The sequence below is a fragment of the Mustela erminea genome, chromosome 13, assembly GCF_009829155.1.
Source record: "Mustela erminea isolate mMusErm1 chromosome 13, mMusErm1.Pri, whole genome shotgun sequence".
NCBI lineage: Eukaryota > Metazoa > Chordata > Mammalia > Carnivora > Mustelidae > Mustela > Mustela erminea.
The window spans coordinates 16,909,426-16,928,202 of record NC_045626.1 but is presented as its reverse complement, the minus strand read 5'-3'; the positions used below and the strand labels follow the sequence as shown (position 1 = coordinate 16,928,202).

General features: G+C 49.5%; 1 protein-coding gene across 6 annotated transcripts in view; it reads left to right on the top strand.

Moving 5' to 3' along the window:
* NEDD4L (NEDD4 like E3 ubiquitin protein ligase) overlaps positions 1-627 on the top strand; it is a 327,498-nt gene extending 326,871 nt beyond the window's left edge. For all 6 annotated transcript variants that reach the window (XM_032310031.1, XM_032310032.1, XM_032310035.1 and 3 more), the window contains one exon: positions 65-627. In XM_032310031.1, coding sequence (XP_032165922.1) covers positions 65-167 — 103 coding nt within the window. In that variant the 3' untranslated portion in view covers positions 168-627. The remainder of the gene's footprint in view (positions 1-64) is intronic.
* The last annotated feature ends 18,150 nt before the right edge of the window (positions 628-18,777 follow it).

The following is an 18,777-nucleotide window of genomic DNA, read 5'->3' as shown; positions in this document are numbered from 1 at the left end:
ACGCTGTTGTGACCACAGGGTAATAAGGATGGCCTTTGACTTACCCTTTCTGTTACTTCTGCAGCTTTAATCGCCTTGACTTACCTCCATATGAAACCTTTGAAGATTTACGGGAGAAGCTTCTCATGGCTGTGGAAAACGCTCAAGGATTTGAGGGGGTGGATTAAGCGCCCCCCACTCGCTCCCCAGCCTCGGGGTGGCTGTTGGTCCAGCAAGTCCTGCTTGCACTTTTGCATTTGCCTAACAACAGACTTTGCAGAGACCAGGCAGAAAGAGCAGCCGCAGGCATGGCTCCTGAGCTGAGCCTTCGCGAGCCTTCGCCTGTGACTTGCCCAGGTTCGGACGTGGGAGCCCGGTCCCAGGTCGCGTTCCTGCATTTTCCACCGTGAATTATCAACTGGTTGATGTGTACACTAATTACATTTCAGGAGGACTTAATTCTATTTATGTTGTGCCTCTGTAGGCAAAGCCCTTAATAAATATTTTACATACTTTATAATGACAATGAATGGAATTAATCACTCTACAGGTATAGTATTACAACTCATGTTTACTTTTTAAAATGATTTAGACCGATTTTCAGATTTTATTTCATTACTATTAAAGATGTCTCGTGTACTTGGAAAAGTGAGCATATTTTTTTTGTATTTGAATTTCATACCAGGTTTAATGTCAGTGACATTTTTTATTTTTGAAGTTTAAGTACCCTCCCCACTCCTTACTTGATTAGAATTGGAAGACTGATTTCTGTCCAAACATCTTCTACAGACAAGTACTTTGAGAGCATTTAAACTACAATGTTAGGCATAATGATAATTTGCTCCATACTCAGAATGCAAACAAACTGGATATTACATTTTTTTTTTTTTTGTACAAATTTAGCATCCTAGCTGCAGGCTGAGAGAATTGTAACATAGCATGGTAAATTCAGTGTTGACTTCGAAGGAATCATACCATTATTCCTTAGAAGTAATTACGTGTGCCAGAACACATCTGGGGACAGGGTTGGACTGTCCTTTCTCGGAAGAGACCTTAGCTACTGCTCTCTGACGCTGTACAGTCCTTCCCTTCTCGCCTTTTCTTCTTTGCTGTTTGTAGTAGAGACATTTGAATGAACCTTGGCACCGCTTGATTTGAAACTGCGGAAACCAGAGATGTGTTTCATGTCCTACTTGTATGCGTTGGCTAATGGTCGCGAAATAACCAATTTTTGTTCTAACTGCACCAATTCTGAAGGCACTTTATGGACCACTTGGAGGTCCTGTCTGGTTTTGTTGATGTTTTCTTTCTTACCGTAGACGGTCATTGTGATGATGCTCTCTTCTCCCTGCACACATCTTTCCGGTGCGGTGTGTATCCGTTGTGACTCTCGCTGCTGGTGTATAAAACCTAGCTGGAAAGCTGAGCCCACAGACCCGTCCTCACCCGCTGTTCCGCGATTTCTCTGCAACTACCAAGATGCACTGAATGCACACTTCATCTGACCGGGTTTTGTCCCCGGGACGTGTTGCATGCTTCGACACTGTGTACTGCCTGAGTGGTGTCCGTTCTGTGCTGGACTAAAAAGTGAGCGGGAACTTGGATGTGAGCCCCACAGTCAGTCAGCCGATCGGGTGGTGGGGTGGAGGGTTCCACGCACTTGGATTCTTTGCCGCTTTGAGTGTTCGTTGAAGAATTCCGTGGTGTCTCTAGAGAAAGCCTGCAGAGCCGCATAGGGGTTCAGCAGCCCTGCTGCCCTTTTAACCTGTGTTACCCTAAACCCTATTATGACAGGGGGCTCTAGAGATATGATTTCTTGCCAGTCATCAATAAGACAAAATTGGGGTTTCGGGGCCTCCCTGTTTGTTATGTAAGGACCTTTTGGTGTAAGAAGTTCATTGTTTCCCAGCTCTGGGGGGCTGGTGGAAAAAAACCGTGAATGTTCGTGATTGTAAGTGAGCTGTCTTCAAAGGTGCAGACGTCGGGGGGTTCTGAGAGAAGGTGGATTTCTACGGAGCTGAGGATTAGCTCCCTTTTCTGTTGACTTAAAAATCTCCAGTAGTGATCAGAGAACTTAGATGTTGAATGATTGGAAAAAAATATAACACTCATTTTTTTTTTCTATCTGTGGGATTTTTTTTTCCCCTGGAGTCAATATATAACATGTCTCTTGGCAAAAACCCACTTCATGTAGCCCCTCCTGGTCCAGAGGGCTTTCTTTCTAGAACTCGCACCAAAGCCTGTGTTCGGATGGATTCTGAGAGTGGTCGTTTCATCACAGAGAAAGCCTGCGGTTCTAGCTGAAGAACTAGGTTTCTGTCATTTTGCAAACTGAATATTCAAAAAATCAGAGAATTCCATGTAAATGCAAATTAGGCAGTGTTAAAAAATATGAATGAGAAATCCATCCTAAGATCATTTCCGTGCCAGGAGCAGATAGGGATTGTCGAACTATACACCCCTGTGAATACTTGAAAGACCACAGTTGTGGTGACCGTTCCGTTCATCTGCCGCTAAATGCGGGATTCAGTGACGGTCACATAGCAAATGGGTTCGAGGTTTGTTCCTGTTTGGCTTTTGATCCACGTCACATCTCCTCATCTCAGCAATTCTCAGTGTTTCGGTCTTTTGTCTAAAATAGTCCTAGATCTTGTTTTCTCTAAGTGCTGACAACCACTCGCCGATGTCTTCCCGACAGAGTCCTGGTGGTGGTTGACAGCAGAATGCTGGTGGGTCCCGTGAGCAGGCGCCCCCCGGGACAGGGTCCAGGACGGGCTGCTGGTCCTGGTTACCCTCCTCTCTGGCGCTTCGGAGTACAGGGACTCTGCACCTTCTGTTCCCTTAGAGATTAACCCAGATCAGGCTGGATCTGGCTATTTTTTAGTTGCCTGAAGAAGGTGCAGTTCTTACGGGTCATTTTGCCCCGAGGTTAAGAAGCTAGTTCCAGAATTAACAGCTGCTCTGTGGACATGAGCTGTCACGTCCGCCTGTAGGTCCTGGGCGTTTCTGTCCCTGTCCGTTGTTGGCCTGCAGTCGGATTTGGAATGTCTGGATTAGCTTCAGGAGGCACGCTGCTGCTTTTGTGCTGGCTGCCTCTGCAACAGGAAACCAGGAAGCATTTATCTGTTTTAAAGTTGTATTCAGCTCTGAAACTGTTCCTGTTCCGTACTTCTCTGTAGCCAGTCCTGTACCAAATCACAAGAATGTAAGATGCTTCTTTGATTTTTGTTTACGAGGCCCTTTGGTCGACCATCGGGTTTTTCCTGTGGTCAGATGTCAGATGCTCTAAAGTGACCGAAGTGGGTTCTTTCTCCCACATAAGGGTGTAGTGAAAGATTCTGAGAAGTGGTTGGCCGAATATTTGAACCGCATTCCATATCTCACAGCATTAAATAGATAACAAGTACCGTGGCTGTTCCATCCTGCCAGATCTAGACTGGCTCTCTTGAAAGCCAAGTTCACACGCAGCAAATTACTAATTGTTCTAACAGTTAACTCATTGTTTAACACTTGGCTGTAGCATTTTCCTAAGTCTCGTATTTCACCTCTGAACTTGAATGTGGAGAGCATGGGTTAATCTGTTCTCAAGCCCCCTCCCTGCTGTGCTAGCCATCTTCTTTATTTTCCTCTTTCCTCTGCACCCCTTATTGACAGGGAGAGACGGGCACTTAACGTCTGGTATCATTTCCTGCCTTGTCCGGTAGGGGGTGCTGCTGCGCAGGTGACTGCCTGGTCTCCTCCCTTCCTGGCCCCCAGGCACTACCTCTTGTCTCCTTCGGGCTTTGGGGTACATCCTGAGAAGTCACGTCAAAACTGCCAATTTCAGGTCTGAGATGCGTTTTTAAAAATCCTTACAGACTCCACTTTGTACTTTAGATTTTAAAAGTGGGAAGACAATGGGATACACTTTGGACCACTTTCTAATTTATCTAAGCCTTAATGAACAGCGTATGTACACTTGCATACGCACACGCCCGCCCCAGTGTGTGTTCAGTGTCAGAAACAATGCTGTAGCATCAGGACGTGAGCTGGTGTCCTGTTTTATTTCAGAAAACGATAGCTTTCTGTCTGTATGAAATTTACCAAGAAAACTTCTCATTAGGCATCTGTCCTTGGTGAAAGGTGGTGTGCGCGTAGCAACACATGTTTTAAAATGCATGTCTCCTTGTTTGTTGGGCTGGTGTTTCTCAGGAGCATCAGTAGGAGTCTTAACAGTGTCGGCTGCAGACCTCTGTGTCCTGCATCTCAGCCTCCTGTCAGAGCATCGAAAGCCTTTCTAATGACCATGACCCTGTGTCCGCAGACACCTGTGTTCCTGTATAAGCCAGTTCACCCTTTCATTGAGACTGATTTCATCAAAATTGTCACGGTTTCCTTCATGTTAACTTTGCGTGACTTTGTTTTTCCTTTACTACTACTTATGTGAGATGTATATACATACATACGTATGTATGCTGTCCAAATATATCTATATATTTGTATAGCATTTTTACACCTTTCTCGAGTAATCTGGTTTCGAAAGGGAGTGAGAGAGCTTAGTCCTTCTACAGTTTCCTCCAAGCTATGTCCTGAGATGTCTGACCCTCGGAGCCTGAGAAGGACCCCAGGAAAATGATGCTAACATGCTGTCATTCCGTAATTCGGGATCTTTTACCAAATGAAACATTAAAAACAAAAACAAAAAAAAAGCGACTTTAAGGTGAAAAGAGTTTCAAGCATTCCAAATGAATTCTCAGTGTTTCGTAACTTTTTATTATAAACCCCACTTCCTAATAATACAAAGCCAAGTACTATTTGATACAGTGATTACAAACCAAACTACTTTGAAATTTTTTTTAAAGACAACTTCTGGATAACGCTCCTTTTCACAATCAGAATGGCTTTAAAATACGGTTGAATTTGATACACACAGGAACAGTTTTGTTTAAGAACAAATCTTTCTTTGCTCTTCATTTTTCTTGAGAGATCTAAAGAGAAATTGTAGATTGTTTTCCTGACAGCAAAAGAGTAATGTGACAAAATGAAGTCATTGTAAAGAAGTGATACAACTTGTCAAATATTTAATAAAGAATTATGGAAGCTGGAACGTTTTCTACATCGAGTATTATGGGTTGTTTGATTTCAAGCTTCTCCATTAATGCGTTGTCTTAATTGTTGCGGGGGGTTAAATGCCCACTGATGGAAGAGCGCTCCTTTCCTTAGTATCCCTCAGAGCCCCACACCTTTAGAGCATCACCGAAGTTTGCCCAGACCACAGAGTCCCTGAGTGATCCCAGCACCTCACCTCGGTCAGTTCAAAGCCCCCAGTCAAGCCGGCAGCGCCCCGCGTGGGAATCCAAGTCTCTCAGTCCCATGGTTCGCTTCTGAGGGGCCATGACCAGATGGCCCCTGGGTGTGAGAACACAAAAGCAGACCCCCTCACCGAGGAGGGAACACTTCTTGAAAAGCATGGTAGGTTCCCAGAGAAAGTCTTTATGGGACTTGAATTGGACAGGAAAACAAATTGATGGTGACTTAAGACCTGGTACAGACTCCTTCGTTAGTAGACCACAGGACCCTGTCATGACCAGGGGAGGGGGGGGCACGGGTGGGGACTGAGTGAGAAGGAAGGTTTCCTCCATGGGGCCGAGCTCAGGCAAAAGATGAACCGTCCCTGCCCCCAGCCTGTCCCCTCCTGCTCAGCATCCCTGCAGAGCTGCACAGAACACGGTGTCCACCGAGTGGACTCGAGAAGCTTCAGCTGGCTCCTCCGACTGAACCCCCTTCTCAGCTGGGTGCCCAGCAAACTGGCTGTTCCATACACGCTGTCCCCTCGCATGCGTGAGGCACCTGTCACCAGCAGCTCTGTGGCCCGGGCGCGTCGCTCCCTGTTGGAACAGGACCCCGGGTGGCAGAGGCGAGGGCTTGGGGCCAGCATGGTGAGGAGGGAGGGCACTGGTTTCCCCCAAAGCTCCTCTCTGCTTGCCTCACCGCACCCCCGTGCTCAGGGAAAGCCTTTTCTTCTCCCTGAGAGAGCAGCTGACCTGGGAGGGGCATGGGGCGCCGAGTGCGGCAAGCACGCCCCAAGACCGACACACGGAGCCCCGAGGATGCGCGCCGGGTGAGCAGCTCAGCCCTCTGGGACTAAAGGCAGAGTCTGCTTTGGGCCAGCTTTTAAGCAGCCCCTGCGGCAGGCGTGGTATAGAGTTCACAGGACTGGGAAGGCCCACTTGGCCTGGCCCAGACGAGTAACGACACAGGCTGAAGGTAGAAGCTACGAGTCCTCTAGACTTCGCTCTTGAGAGATTTCTGTCCATCCTTAAAGCTCTCTACAGGGGCGCCTGGGTGGCTCAGTCGCTTGGGCGTCTGCCTTCAGCTCAGGTCATGATCCTGGAGTCCCAGGATCGAGTCTCACGTCGGGCTCCCCGCCCAGCAAGAAGCTTGCTTCTCCCTCTGCCCCTCACCCCACTTGTGCTCGCTCTTGCTCTCTCTCAAATAAATTTAAAAAAAAAAAATTTTTTTTTAAGTTTCTCTCTACTTAACACCGCTCAGCAGAGACTGGTAATGCCATTTTCCTTAGTACTCCAGACAGTCCACTTTGAGTCCCAAAGAATACCCCCCCCACCCCACCCAGCGCTTTGTTATGGAAACATTTAGAAGAGCTGAGTAGTGGGGTGAACACCAGGACACCCACCCCTAGTTCTGCCGTCCTTTTTTTTTATATATACTACAGCATGCCTAATGCTAACTAGATTTTGTCATTTAGATTTTTTTTTCTTTTGCAGAATTAAATAAAATTTGAACTGGGTAAATTCGGAGATGTAATTGACTTTACCAAATGATTCATGAATCAGACAGCATCCAGTCTAGCCAAGAGAAAGGAGCTCCAAGGAGCCATACAATATGGAAAGTTTTTAAAGGCAGGAAGGGAGTGGGGAGAAAGGTTTTATTAGCAAAGAATGCATTGTGTCAAGCAAGTCATCCTCCTCCTGGGAAGGGAAGGGGTCTGTCGGTGAATTAACCTCCCAGAGCTGAACAGTAAGTTCCAGGTTAGCTGGTTAAAGATCACATTCCTGGCCGTGGGGAGAGGAGAGAGCCTGCAGTTAGGTATTAAGTTCCATTTTGCTTAGCACGAGTGATTCCATTTTGGACTCACTGTCCCTTTATAAACGGAGGTAAAATTCACAAAAAAGTAAATCTTCAGTGTACATTCCCAGAGTTTTGACAGATGCATGCATTAGCATAACCCAAATTCCCGTTGGCCCAGAAAGTTCTTTGTGTCTTCTCCTGGCCCATCTCCAGTCCAGTGTCCCCCCTACCCCCGACCCAGCCACTGCTGTTCTGAATTTTTTTTTCCCCACACCCTAGATTAGTTTTGCCTGTTCTCAGATTTCACAGAAATGGGACCATGAGGTTTGTTACAGTGACTTTTTAAATTGTAGCTGGTGTATGTACTGCTAGAGCTGTGAACCCCGTGGAAACCCATTAAGTCAGTGGGTAGGAAGCCGCCGGTCATCACTAAGGAGAGTTTGATGCCCGAGTAGTGTCCCCCCTTTCATATATAACATAAAAATCTCCACTTCCCAAATACAACCACTGTGTAGGATGTTCAAGCCTGTTGTTTATATACAGCGATCATCTTGGACTTAACAGGTTGAAGTCCAGGCATGTCTTGCTGTGCCTCACGACGGAGAGGGTGGCCTGGATGGCTCCCCAGGGCCCCTTCTTCATGAGTGCATCCTGCGGATGGAAGAAGGCAAGAGTTTGTCGGGGCAGCTTAATTGGCGTCACAAGGAAGCCCGAGCGGTGGCTTAATACAAGAAAGGTTTATTCCTCACGGGCCTGTGTAGGTTGGAGGTGGCGCCCTGGTCCAGCTGTCCCTCAGAACTCGGCCACCCTCCCTCACCGGGGCACCACGACCTGGGGCAGGGTCCTCCGAGGCGCACAGGCAGAGGCTGAAGGCAGCCTGTGGAGAACGGCGGGACGCCCTGCCCGGAGGGGGACTAGCCCCACTGCCCGCCTCGCCCGGGCCACACGTCCCTCACGTGGCCTCTCCTGACCGCAGACAAGCATGGGAGATGCCTGGTGGCGCCAGGTGCAAGGGGAAGGAGTCTGGGCACAAGCATCCACTCGGGCCCCAGTGTCTCTCCAGCCTCCAGCATCCCCTTGCAGAGGGAACGTCCCCGGCGCCCGGTGGCCGTCTGACATTTGCCAAATTCCTGGAGTCCTTGGTTCGCTCTGTCAGGATCCTACTGCTGGTACTTGCCGTAAATCTCCGCGGCAGGCGAGGCAGGCCGACTGGGAGGCCCGGAGGCTTGCAGAGTGGTGAGCTGAGCCCCGCCACAGGCCACCACGCCACCCCCGTGCTCCGCTGCCCCGCGCCATCCCGCCACCGGCCCCTTCTCCGAGGGACGAGCCCATACCCTGGGTTATGTCAGATGTCAGTGACTGCTCAGACCAGAGGGACGCATGGGCCCGTCCAGAAGGATTTTCATTTTAACCAGTTCCAAAGGTGGGCAGCTTAAACCCAAAGGAATAAAGACGAAAATGATGGCATTTGGGCCTCCGCAAACTGAGTGGAGGAGGGTGTGGAGGGCAGGGGCCCTGCTTGAACGGCCCCTCCCCAGGCCCTCAGAGCAAGCCACACCACCTCTCTCCTGGCCACAGGACCAAGATGTCTCCACCCTCGAAAGCAAGGGCATGTTTTCCAGATAACCTTCCAGGGCTCTTTAGGCAACACAGCCGAAGGGCCAGAAGGGACCGAGACAGGGCTGGTGTCTCTGCTCCCCAAGAAGTATTCCAGTGAGCACCAGGATGCTGAGCACCAGGATGTTGCTCTGTGTTTTTAAGACTTTTTTTGGTAATGGGACACTTGGGTGGCTCAGTTAAGTGTCTGCCTTCGGCTCAGGTCATGGTCCCAGGGTCCTGGGATCGAGCCCCGCATCGGGCTCCTTGCTTGGCAGGAAGCCTGCTTCTCCCTCTCCCGCTCCCCCTGCTTGTGTTCCCTCTTTCGCTGTGTCTCTCTCTATCAAATAAATAAAATTTAAAAAAAAAAAAAGTTTCTGTTGGATAAAGGATTTTTGGTATTAACGTGTAACATATTTAATATTGCTTGTGGTGGAAAGTTTGGGTTTGGGATTGGTCTTTCCAGTACTAGTTACTCAGCTCTCCTAAAAATTCCAAGGGCTCCTCGGCCAGGCGGGTCCTGCCACTCACTCCCCCGAGCCTCCACCTCCCCTCCCGCCCTCCCCACCCTCTCTTGCCTTCTTCGCTGTGTTGACTTAGAAGATCCTGGCTTGTTCATCAGTTGAGATTATCAGGGGGACATGCCCTCCCCGATGTAATGAGTGTTTAAACACAAGTCAGGCCTTTGAACCCTGGACTCCAGTTAAAAAGTAACAGGCTGGCGACTGGATCAATAGGGGACAAATATTAGCTGTGGGGACCGGAGAGCCACCGTGTTGGGAAATTCCCATTGCCGGTGACACAGAGAGAGCTGTGTCTCTACCCCTCTTGAGAGTCTGGAAAACCCAAGGGCCTCAGGGACCTTGGGCCAGTCATCTTCTTGCTCTACGAGTTGAACACTGAAGCCACCAGCCCTTACGTTAGCTTCCAGAACTCCCTTGACTCAGGATGCCTGTGGAGCCCTCCTGAAGGGGGTGGCTCCTTTGTCCCCTCTTCCCAGCCAACCCGCATTCTTGTCAGACTGCCTCCAGCAAAGCTCTGAGCGTCTCACTGGGCCACGCGCAGAACTTCCACGTGCTCCCATTGTCCTCCTGCGGGCGCTCAGGCCATGTGGGGTGTTCGGGCAGTAGGACAGCAGGTCTCTGCGCCCCTCCTGGCCCGTCCCTAGTCTTCATCCTCCCCTCATCGTGAGGGGTTCGGGGCTACAGCCCTTGCTTCTTTCTTGACATGCCCTTTGGTTTCGGGGACATTTCACCTTCCTGATGGTTCTCTCCCTCCCCAACTTGCCCTGTAGTTTTTCTCCTCCCCTCAATGATGTCCCCCCAGAACTCGCTCTTGGTTCTCTCTCCTTCTCTCCCTCCACCTCCACCACCCCGTCCACCTCCTGGTCCTCTTTCTTCTCCTCTTCCTGTGGCTTGAAGTCGTCACCTCTGTGCGGCCAATCACCGGGTCCACCTCTTACCCCTCCTAGAGCCCGCCACCTTCCTATTCCAAATCTCAGCACATCCCAGTCTAAACTCACTTCTCTCAAACTTCTCCCTTCTTCCAGGCATCTACAGGATGTCCACGAACTTCCTCTTTGCCTTTCCGTTTGGCTTTGCTCCCCAAGTCCAAAGAGGGCAAAGTTCAGTTTTCCATTCATTCAGCAAACGTGCTCTGAGCAGCTACCATGTACCACATACTTGTAGTGGCTAAGAATACAGCAATTACAAATGAAACAAAGCCAAAAGCCATTCCATGAGGAAATATCTTTTCTAGTGGAGGCAAACAAATAGGAAACATATACATAAATAAGAGGTATGTTACATTAAATGTTGATGAAGCCACAAAGGGAAAGCACACTTGGGGATGGGGAAACAGAAGCACAAAGGCTCTAAGCCGGATTGAGGAATAAGGTCAAGGCCCTTTTGAATATGCTAACGTGAGACACCTGTTAGACACCCAAGTGAAGAGGTCAAACAGAAAGTTGAACATAGAAGTTCAGGGAGAGGTCAAGGCTGGAGATAGCAATGTAAGTGCCCTCAGCATGTCGATGGAATTTAAAGCTTTGAGATTGGAAAGGAGGGTCCCAGGATTGGCAGATGAGACCATTGGGATTGGAGTGGCCCAGAAACCTGGCGGGAAACCGAGAGCCAGTGGGGCCCAAGAAACAGGGAGAGGAGAGCTAATTTCTGAAGGCGGGAGACCGTGTGTGTGTCAGTTACAGACAGTCCCAACTGTTTAACTTAATGAGTTTTTAACCTTACGGTGGTGCCAAAGCGATATGCATTCAGTAGAAACCGTACTTAGCAGTTTGAGTGTTAGGTTAGTGTAGTGAGTGCATTTTCGACTTAATGATACCCTCAGCTCCTGCTGGGTTTATCAGGACGAAACCCCATCATGAGTGGAGACAGATCTGTGCAGTGGTTGGTCCCCAAGATGAGGGCTGAGGCATGACCACTGGAACCGGCCGGAAGGGCGACACTGGTGATCTCTGTAGAGATGGGGCGGGGGGGCCCTTCCGGGAGAAGCAGGAGGGGCGGAGGACACCCTGACCAGCTCAGGATCTGCCCCTTCCCCTCCCCCTGACTGGCCTCGGAAACGTCTGTCCAGCTTACGACAGTAACCTCCGGACAGCGCTCCCCGTTCCTCCTCGCCCCATTCCCAGTGCACGCACAGCCCGGCTCTACCTTCTGCACCGTCGCCTGCAGAAATCCTTCAGTGGCTGCCACTGGCCACCAGTGACAATCTGAACTCCTCCGCCAAGCTCTCTAAGCCACGGGCAGGCTTCAGATCACTTCCCCTTCCTGCCTGCATCTTCACCTTCTTACAGACCTCTCCCCGCACACGCCTTGTTTTCCCGCCTTCTTGCCTTTGTTCACCCTGTCCTCTCTACTAGGAGTGACCTTCCTACACATCGACTCTACTCAAAATTCAGAGTCCCTCCCAGATGTCACCTCACCCAACGAAGCCCCTCCTGGCGCCCCCAGCCCCTGAAGGTCCTCCCCTCCTCTGAGTGGGCAGCGTTTGGCCCCTTCCTTGTCGGGATGTCGGTGTCCTGGTCCCCTTCCTACCATCACCACAAGACACCTGATGGCACAGGGCTTCCTCAGTGCCCGCCCTCCCCCAGATGCTCGAGAAGGCTGGTCTAAACAGAACCGGACAGGGGTCTGGGGAAAGGCATGCAGCTGCTGGTCACAGTGAGCTTGGAGGTTGTCTGCGGATTTCAATTTCGAGAATCCTCACTGTTTCCTGCCTCTGTCCACTCCCGAATAATAATCAAACATTGGCCCTTCACCTCATGACCCTGAAGAGGGACCCAGTTGTCTGTAAAAAAAAAAAGGCATTTGAGGTCCCTGGTAAGAGAACAAGAGAGGAAAGAAGGAGTCAGGAAAAGACATTGAAACCCAAAAATGGCATGAGTGTTTTGATGCTGTCAACATTCTTTGTTGCCTCAAACAATGGCCACTCAGCAATGCCAGGTCGCCCTTTTGCTCCTTTCAGATGTGACCTTCAAGCCCCAGAGCATAAGCCACACTTCAGTCCTCAAGAGACAGTGGTCTCCTTGGAGACCTGCACACATCTCGGCCACACGCAGCTGTCTCTGCAGAAGCACCTGGCAGGTGACTTCTGGTGGCTGCTCAGCGGTGTCCTTTGGGGGCTGACCAAGCCCTGCTCGCAGCCATAGGCAATTTGGACCAACGTGAGATTTGGGCTTGAATTAGCTAATAATTATCCATTTTTCTTTACTTAGAATGTGACTCTTGTCCTACCTGGTCACAATACAACCCCCGTAGGGGTTTTACCTCGTGTACACTGGGAAGCAGATCACTCTTAAGTGTCTCCAGGCCTCCACATGGTCTCTTCTCCTAAGAGCTCGGTTGGGGCTGCCAACGTGTCTTACCCACTGTCCGGTGCTGGAGGTCTGGCCTCTGTCGGGCCTGGAGGCCTGAGTCAGGTGGGGCAGCCCCTCCTTGTGATGTCTTGCAGGTAGAACTTTATCTTGGGGGAGGAGAAGGAAAGGAAAATCTCAGGAGTGAAGACTTCAACTCATCCCCACCCCTAGTCTCGGAAAGTTCTTTTATTAAAAGACATGCCAATGCCCCGGAAATGGTCCCTCTTTTTTTCAAAACCCCGCTCAAAGAAATGGAGTGTGGAAGAGCCTCGCTGTTCAAAACACCATCTTCCCAGGCCCTGCCCATCCCAAATCCGGAGATAGCCTACACTGCAGCCCCGGCCCCAAGGAGGAACAAACAAAGAGCCATGTGAAGTTAGTTTGACAAACCCTTCCACAGATGTCACGGCGTGGTGGGGAATGTCACAGACACTGAGAAAGACATGTACAGGTTCCCTACAAGAAGCATTCCTTCCTTCATCCATCCATCCACTCATTCATTCAGGTAATACTAACTGATCATTATTCATACCAAATATTTGCCCTTAAGATTTTCATTTAGTGGCAAAGCAGAAGAGAAAGCCAATAATCAGAGCAAAACATGCTTTAGATCCACAACCCAAAACTCTCGGAGCCAGCTGTACTTTGGAAGGCAGATTTTTAAAAAAATTTTTATTTTTTATTATTCTTTTTGTATTTTAGCAAAACATCGTGTTCTATGCCCCGTGTAATGTGCTGGTAGAGTCTGGGGCAGCCTGCTGTCATCACAACCATTAATATTGCTACATCCAAGCATTCTAATACCTACACCAAGTGAATAAAAACTATAAATAACCTCATGTCAGTTCAGGTCAGGTTTTTGTCATCAAAGGCCCCCAGTGAGACTGATTTCTTCCTCTTCTTCTTCTTCTTTTTCTTCTTCTTCTTTTTTAAAAGCTTATTTATTTATTTATGTCTTCTCTACACCCAGCGTGCAGCTCGAACTCACGACCCCGAGTGGAAGAGTTGCACACTCTTCCGACTGAGATAGCCAGGTGCCCCAAGATTGCTTTTCACATTTATGAAAGCTGAATTTTGGAATGACACAGAAGGGATTGTGCCCCTGCTCAGAGATCTGTCAAAAAGTCAGGTTAAGGAATTCTTCTCGGGGCAAGTACTGTTTGAGCGGAAATTGAAAAGATCAGCTGGTAGAGAGGAAGAACTTGGCAACGCACACCCGCCAGCCATGTATAAAGGCTCAGGCAGGCCACAGGGCAGCCCGGGCCAGCCATAAGGGAAGCCGGGTCCTGCTGCTACAACAGGGACCGGGCGGTGCTGACCAAAGCCAAGAACCCCTCACCCAGAGCCACCCAGAAATGGAGCCCAGCACACTCCACTTACACACACTCTCCCCCAGGGGATTCTGATTCGTGTCCTAGCTCAAGAACCACTAGTTTATTTGAAACCCCCCATTGGCCAGGCTATATTCAAAGCTGCTTTAGAAATAAGAACACAGATAATCCTCCAAACGGCCTATCTAGGTAACTGCATTATTATTCCCATTTTTCAGATGGGAAAAGGAAGGTGAGCAGAGGGTAAAGTAAATCTCATCCAAGGTCACAGAGCTTGTGAGAGACAGACCAAGACGTCTGGCTCCAGAGTTTGTGCTTTTAACTGGAATGGGATACTGCCTTGCACTGATTCAGACATCTGAAGGTTCCACCTGCAGCCGCTGGAACCCTGAGACTTCGGCCGCCTGGAGTCCTGAGGAAGCATCCTGGGGACTGCAGATCACGCCCTGGTCCCCCTGCCCGTGGGGACCGGACCATGCAGGGTGGGGGTCAGGGAAGCGGTGGGGGAGCTTTGGTCTTTCACCCCTGGGGGCTTGCAGCCCGGAAAGAAGCTGACCAGTTTGCAATCAACCTTTTGGCCTTCGGGTTCAAAGCCCATGTTGCCCTGCTTTTTATCTATGTTACTGATAATCTGTTTCCAGAGTTTGTTTGAGGAGATGCGAGCCAGAAAGCTGGGAGAGGGGTTGGAGCCAGCTGACTGGATGGTCAAGCCTGGGGAGCAGTTTGCACTCTTCTTGTGTCAATTCCAAAAGGCAGCGTTTGGAAATAAAGTCAACAGAGAGCTTTTCTTCATCTGCACATAAACAGCAGTTCACCCGTGTTTGGAGAGAGTTGGGCAATGCTGAAGGCAGCTGGGTCAGGAGAAACGTCAACTTTGACTTTTAAGTCTCTGAAGCTGGCTTTGGTTTCCTTGTTTGTACGAGCACACCTACAGCTCGCGTCAAAAAAGAAATGCTCCAGGCTTCTGTGTTCCCTCCCCATCCCCATCCACCCACCATGGAATTACCATGGGCATTAGAGAATGTTCTGGAACACTCTGCCTTCTCCCCTTACACTGGGTGTCTGCCATCGCTGCACAAACCGTCACCAAGCAACCTCTTTTTGGTGGCCCCAGAGTTCTTGTTCAAGGACAACTGCTCTCTAGCTTAAGCCAATTCAGAGCCGACTGGAATCACACGTGTAGCAATGAAAGTGGCCAAATGCCATGGGTAGGCATAGCAACCATTTACTCGGAGAGTTTTTTTAAATAGAGAAAGAACATTAGAAATTTTTTGCACCAAACCTCTTGCTTTGCAAGAGAAGAAACGAAGGGTCGAGGGTGGGGTTGGGATGGGGGGCTTCTTGCCCCAAGCACCCAGTTAACAAATGGCGGATAAATCAGAGCCCACTCACCCAAACCCCAGCTGGCTGGAATTTTCTCCCACACTCTTCAGCCTCTTATTGGCCTCAAAGCTTTCCAATTCACATTCTCAACCATCCATTCAGACTTTTATTCTTTCTGGAATAAATATTTTCTGTGTGCCCAACGATGGATTGGAACCTGGGGACGAACCCGTAACAGGATTCACCCCTTCCTTCGAGGGGCTCCCGTGGGAACCCTTCGTGCCCTCTCCTTCCTTCCGCCCCCTTCCCTTCAGAAATGGCTCTGGGTGCCGTGTCTCCTCTATCAAGTGGAAACAGAATCCCTGGGGTTGGGGTCCAGGCATTGGTAGCTTAAACTTCTCCCTGGGTCAATCAAGCTTGAAGGTCCAGCTTGGAGGAAGTCACGGAGCCCAGTTCTACTTGATTTGTCTCCTTGGACCCTCTCTGCTACTGCACAGGGCAAGAGTGAGAGGGACCCAGCATTTTCACATCTGTTACCTGTGCAAAAAAGGAGGCTAAGGCAGCTTCCCAACAAGTCTCTGGGGTCTGAGGGCACTAAATAAATAATAAAATAAAATAAAACGAATAAGTAAAAGACTTTGGACCATAGGCATCTCTAAAGGAAAAGAAACAAGTGAGCTGGAACGGTAGCTGGAGTTTGAAACATGCAGAGGAGACGATGGGGCCCGTTCTTGGGACTCAGTTTTTCCTTCAAGGGAATGGAGCCACGGTTGTGTTGGACTGATCTGGTAAGTGTGTGGTGCAGTTCAGAAAGCACCAGGCAGCTTCCTGTAAGATCACTGAGAGGGTTCATGAGAGCCAAAAGCATGAAATAAACCAGCGAAGGAACGGGGTTCTGGTTAGAGCCTTGCTCTCCCCCGGAATGCAATCTGCCACTCCAAATGACTCACGCACTGACAAGAAAGACTAAAAATATTCAAGCATGACATTTGCATCTATTAAATAGTCGTTCTGTCGCACACCGTTGGAGACTGGGTTTTCTGAAGGTTACTGGGAATGATCTGCGTCTGCGGCTCGGTATTTGTGGCTTCAAAGTGAACGCCAGCGTGGGAGAGGCTCCGACGGGCTCAGTGGGCCTCAGCACCAAGTCACGTCCTTCGTTGGTATATTAGAAGCATCTGTAAGATTCAAGTATTTTTACCGAAGTTGGAAGAGAGCCTGGCATTGCCCTTCGCCTGACCGGGGTGGGATGAGCGCCAGCTGACCAGGCGTCCGCTGTCGGAGCCAGGAGCGGAGCAGCTGGATTCCGAGCTCTGGACAGCAGCTGGTTTTTCTTTGTTCCTCCTTAGATAGGCGTCAGGTTTCCTCCTTGGTGCTGACGGTGAGCCAGGTTTGGCTGTGGCTTCTCAGATGGCATCACCCAGGACAGATGAGGGAACTCAGAGCCCCTCATTCTGTAAATCAACCCTGTCATGTGTCTGACTCTGGTCTGTTGCACAAGCAAAGGCCGGGCTGTCCTGGACCCTCCTACTCTGTCCTAAGAGCTACTGAGCAACACAGGGCCGGAGAGCCAGAGTTCAACCTCGAGGGGAACCAAGAGTTAGATTTCTGCCCCCAAAGATGCAGAGGGAGGAGGAAGTCCCTAAAAGGACGAGAGCGAGGGAGTTGGAAGAAATGGCCCATTGGGAGGACCTAGGACTCCACTGTTCCCAGCCCTCCTAGGCAGAGCAGATCCTGCCCCCCACACTCCCCACCAAGATGGCCAAGTTCAGGTGACCAGCAACGGGGAGCAGTCTAGCTCTGGGGCTCATAGCTGCCAAGAGTTTGAGTTCTGACAGGACAATGGCCTTTAAGAGGCAGGGTCTGTGTTTGGATTAAGAAAATGCTGGAGATGCTCTCCGGAGAATTTGCTTACAGATTGACTCAAACTAGATGCGCAGCTCCAGACTGGGGCAAGGAGTTGCGTGGGGATGTCATTTGAACTTGCAACAGGTGAACGCACGGATCCAGGGACGCAGTTAAACAAATTATGGTCCTCCCTTACGATGGAATGCATGGTGGCCGGAAGCAGGCCACAGAGCAGTCTCACGGGGTGTAAGCAAGCTGTCCCCCCAGAATCACTGCTAGCAGCTGGTCTATATATCATCTCCCTCCCTTTACTTTCCCCTAAGGCCAACCTGGGCAGCTTTAGCAAATTTCCGTTATTGAAATATGTCCGGTCCTCTGTAAAACTCCAACTCCTTTAATAATTCACAGCATTCTATGACTCAGCCAAAGAGTTTCTCTGTGCACTGATACAAAGTGATCTCAAAGATACATTGTGAAATGAAAAAGCAAGGTTCAGAACAGTGGATAGGACAGGCCTAGTCTGGATTTAAAAGGGAGCTATATATACACACAGGGGTCTGTGGTCATAGTCTCTACAAGAAAGGACTAACAATGGTTGTCTTGGGGATGGGGTGTGGGGTCCCACTTTCACTGAAGACCTCAATAAAGGGTTCAAAGCAGGCACCCAGTTAGAGGTAAGCACCTCCTCTAAGCTGGGAAAGGAGACAGAAGCCAAACTAAATGGGCCTTTCCACGCATCTAGCAAAAGTAAGCAAGCAACAGAAGAGCAAGGGGGTGGATGTCACCAGCTCGTTGTGTAGTAGAGAAAGGGGGCATGGGTGCCAGCCAAGGACAACCATGTTACTGGGTTCAAAAACAGTTGCTGGCCATGCGGCACCTGCTTGTAGAGGACAGGTTGCAATGAAAGGTGCTAGTGAGTTCATATCCTTAAAACCAGAGGAAAAGAAATGAGAGTTGTTGGAAGAGGGGAAAGCAGAGAAACGTTTGTATCTAGAGGTGAGGGCACAGATTTCACTCTGAGGCTCACGTATGAAGCCTTGGCTGTATCTGCTGCCTTGTTAAAACATCACAGCCACTTTGTAGAGGAGGACACTTGGGGCAGGGAGCTGCCATTGTCATGTCACACAGCCAGTCCATGGCGGAGTGGGGGACTGTACTCAGTTGTGTTTTTTGTTTTTTTTTTTCTAATTCTAAGTGTGATTCTATTTTCCACACCCTTTTGTGCAAGTCATGTGCCCTGCAGGGAATGGTGAGCCTCTGGATGCCACGTAAATACACAGTAACCCCCACAATGTGCCCTCTCTCCATCTGTCTTCCCACCAGCTGCTGCATGCTGTCTTTTAGAATTCCAATTTTTAAAAAAGATTTTATTTATTTATTTGACAGAGAGAGAGAGATCACAAGTAGGCAGAGAGGCAGGCAGAGAGAGAGGGGGAAGCAGGCTCCCCGCCGAGCAGAGAGTATGATGCGGGGCTCAATCCCAGGACTCTGGGATCATGATCTGAGCTGAAGGCAGAGGCTTTAATCCACTGAGCCACCCAGGCCCCCCTAGAATTCCAATTTTGAGCCATGTTCATATGATACCGACACCAAGAAACATCAGAAATCTTACCAGATTTGCTCTCTGATCCTTTTCCAGTATGTTTTATTGCTGGAACTATGATCAATTAGTCCATTTTGAAGGGCTAATGGATGAATGGGTGGTACTCTCAGCCAACATACTGGAACTTAACCAGGGGCCTTTGGAGATGAAGACTG